The sequence below is a fragment of the Sinocyclocheilus anshuiensis genome, unplaced genomic scaffold, assembly GCF_001515605.1.
Source record: "Sinocyclocheilus anshuiensis isolate Anshui unplaced genomic scaffold, SAMN03320099.WGS_v1.1 scaffold454, whole genome shotgun sequence".
Classification (NCBI taxonomy): Eukaryota; Metazoa; Chordata; class Actinopteri; order Cypriniformes; family Cyprinidae; genus Sinocyclocheilus; species Sinocyclocheilus anshuiensis.
This window is the reverse complement of record NW_015548217.1, coordinates 1,237,396-1,239,095: the sequence shown is the minus strand read 5'-3', so window position 1 is coordinate 1,239,095 and position 1,700 is coordinate 1,237,396. Positions and strand designations below refer to the sequence as shown.

The 1,700-nt window shown below is 32.0% G+C and overlaps 1 protein-coding gene across 1 annotated transcript in view; it reads right to left on the bottom strand.

Annotated features, from left to right (window-relative positions):
• Positions 1 to 526: 526 nt before the first annotated feature.
• The window catches only part of daglb (diacylglycerol lipase, beta), an 11,395-nt gene continuing 10,221 nt past the window's right edge, over positions 527 to 1,700 (bottom strand). Inside the window, exon 15 of the mRNA XM_016440845.1 lies at positions 527 to 1,216. Within this exon, the coding sequence (XP_016296331.1) occupies positions 1,021 to 1,216 (196 nt within the window). The 3' untranslated portion in view covers positions 527 to 1,020. The remainder of the gene's footprint in view (positions 1,217 to 1,700) is intronic.

Here is a 1,700-nt window from a genome sequence, read left to right as displayed (position 1 = left end):
TGTATATATAAAATGCAATTTAATTTTTATTCTAATTAATTACAGGATGTGACAATTAATTAATGTAATTAATCGCAAATTTATTGCACATTAAATTTGGCTGAAAAATGACTCCCAAAAGATCATTTAAACTCATTATTTTGTTAAATGCATCAAATACACATTACAAAAAGTAGCATTAAAAATATTTTTTAGTGAACTAGTTTTTTTATGAATGTGCATTTTTATTTCCATATTTTTTTTAATAAATATAGAAATATTAAATCATTTTTTAATGAAATGATACTCTAAATAAGAAACGAATAGTATCTGCAAGTAAATTAATGTGGTGAACAGAAAGACCTAATATATATACACAACTTAAAAAAAAAAAAGTATATATATACACACACACACACATATATATATATACACACACACACATTATATATATAATATTCATTTCTTCACCTATGATATTCTGTTTCCTATATAACTTGGATTTATCATTTGCAAGAACCATTAAAAAAAACATGCACTTTTCATAGTCTCACTTTTTTACAACTTGAACAGACCATCTTTTCCTCAGCATTTTTATTTTTGAAAAATGCATGATATCCTGAAAAGGCAGCAGTGGAGTAAATGAAGAGACTCTCGTCTACATCAGAAGAAAGGTTTTCATGCGTTTGGTGCCATGCATCTAAGTCTCATATGGCGTTTTGCCAACTGATCGGCCAATCCTCATTTGGCGAAGATACATCACAAAAAACATCACGCCACCAGTACACTGATAATACTGACATTTTCTTGCTCGAGTCCTCATTGAACAGTCACAAAAACGAAAGTAACTCTTACAGCTGAACAACACAGCATAGCAAATAATGTGAAGCGATGATAACTTTTATGGATGATGGGAATATATGGCAGTTCATGAAGCCTTTAAAAAGCAGGCACACTAATGGGAGTATAAATGCGCAAATAAATACGCAAAATAAAACGAGGAGTCCAGTAAATCTTGCTCCCGACAGTCTTTTGTGAAGCTCAGATGACGTTCAGGTGGCTGTTGCTCATGGAGGACGGGCAGAGAGCAAACGGCTGTTCGCGGGTCAGACTGCGCAGCGCGTGCAGAACCACATCAGGCATGTGATCGGCGATCATCCGTGGGCTGATCAGAACATTACGGAACGATGTCTCATTCGACCACTCGGCACGGTATCTCACCTGAGAGAAGCAGTGTCTGTGTAGAGAGAGAGAGAGAGAGAGCAGTCAAAGATTTTAATAAAGAAAGACATGAATCAATTTAATTGGTTAAATTTAATTCATTTAATTATTTGTAACAATAATAACAGATATTTAATTGTTTTTTTATTATATATATATATTATTTATTATTATATTTGTTTTTTATTTGAATGATTACGGTCAATCAGATCTAACTGATGAAGTGTGATAAGCTATTAATAAGACAAGAAAATAAAAAATATCAATAGGAGTAATTATATTAAGGCTGGGCAGTGTGACAATAAACTCAATTGCAGTAAGAAGAAGCTGCTTGCGTGGTTTCCAGAGGAATTGTTTTAAATAATTTATTTTGTTGGTTTGCAACCAAGTTTCAAAAAAGGAGGATATGCATCATCACATGATGATTTAATATATTTAAAAAATGCAAAAATAAATATATAATCCGTGAAGATTGTGGCCATATTGTCCATCCTTAATAA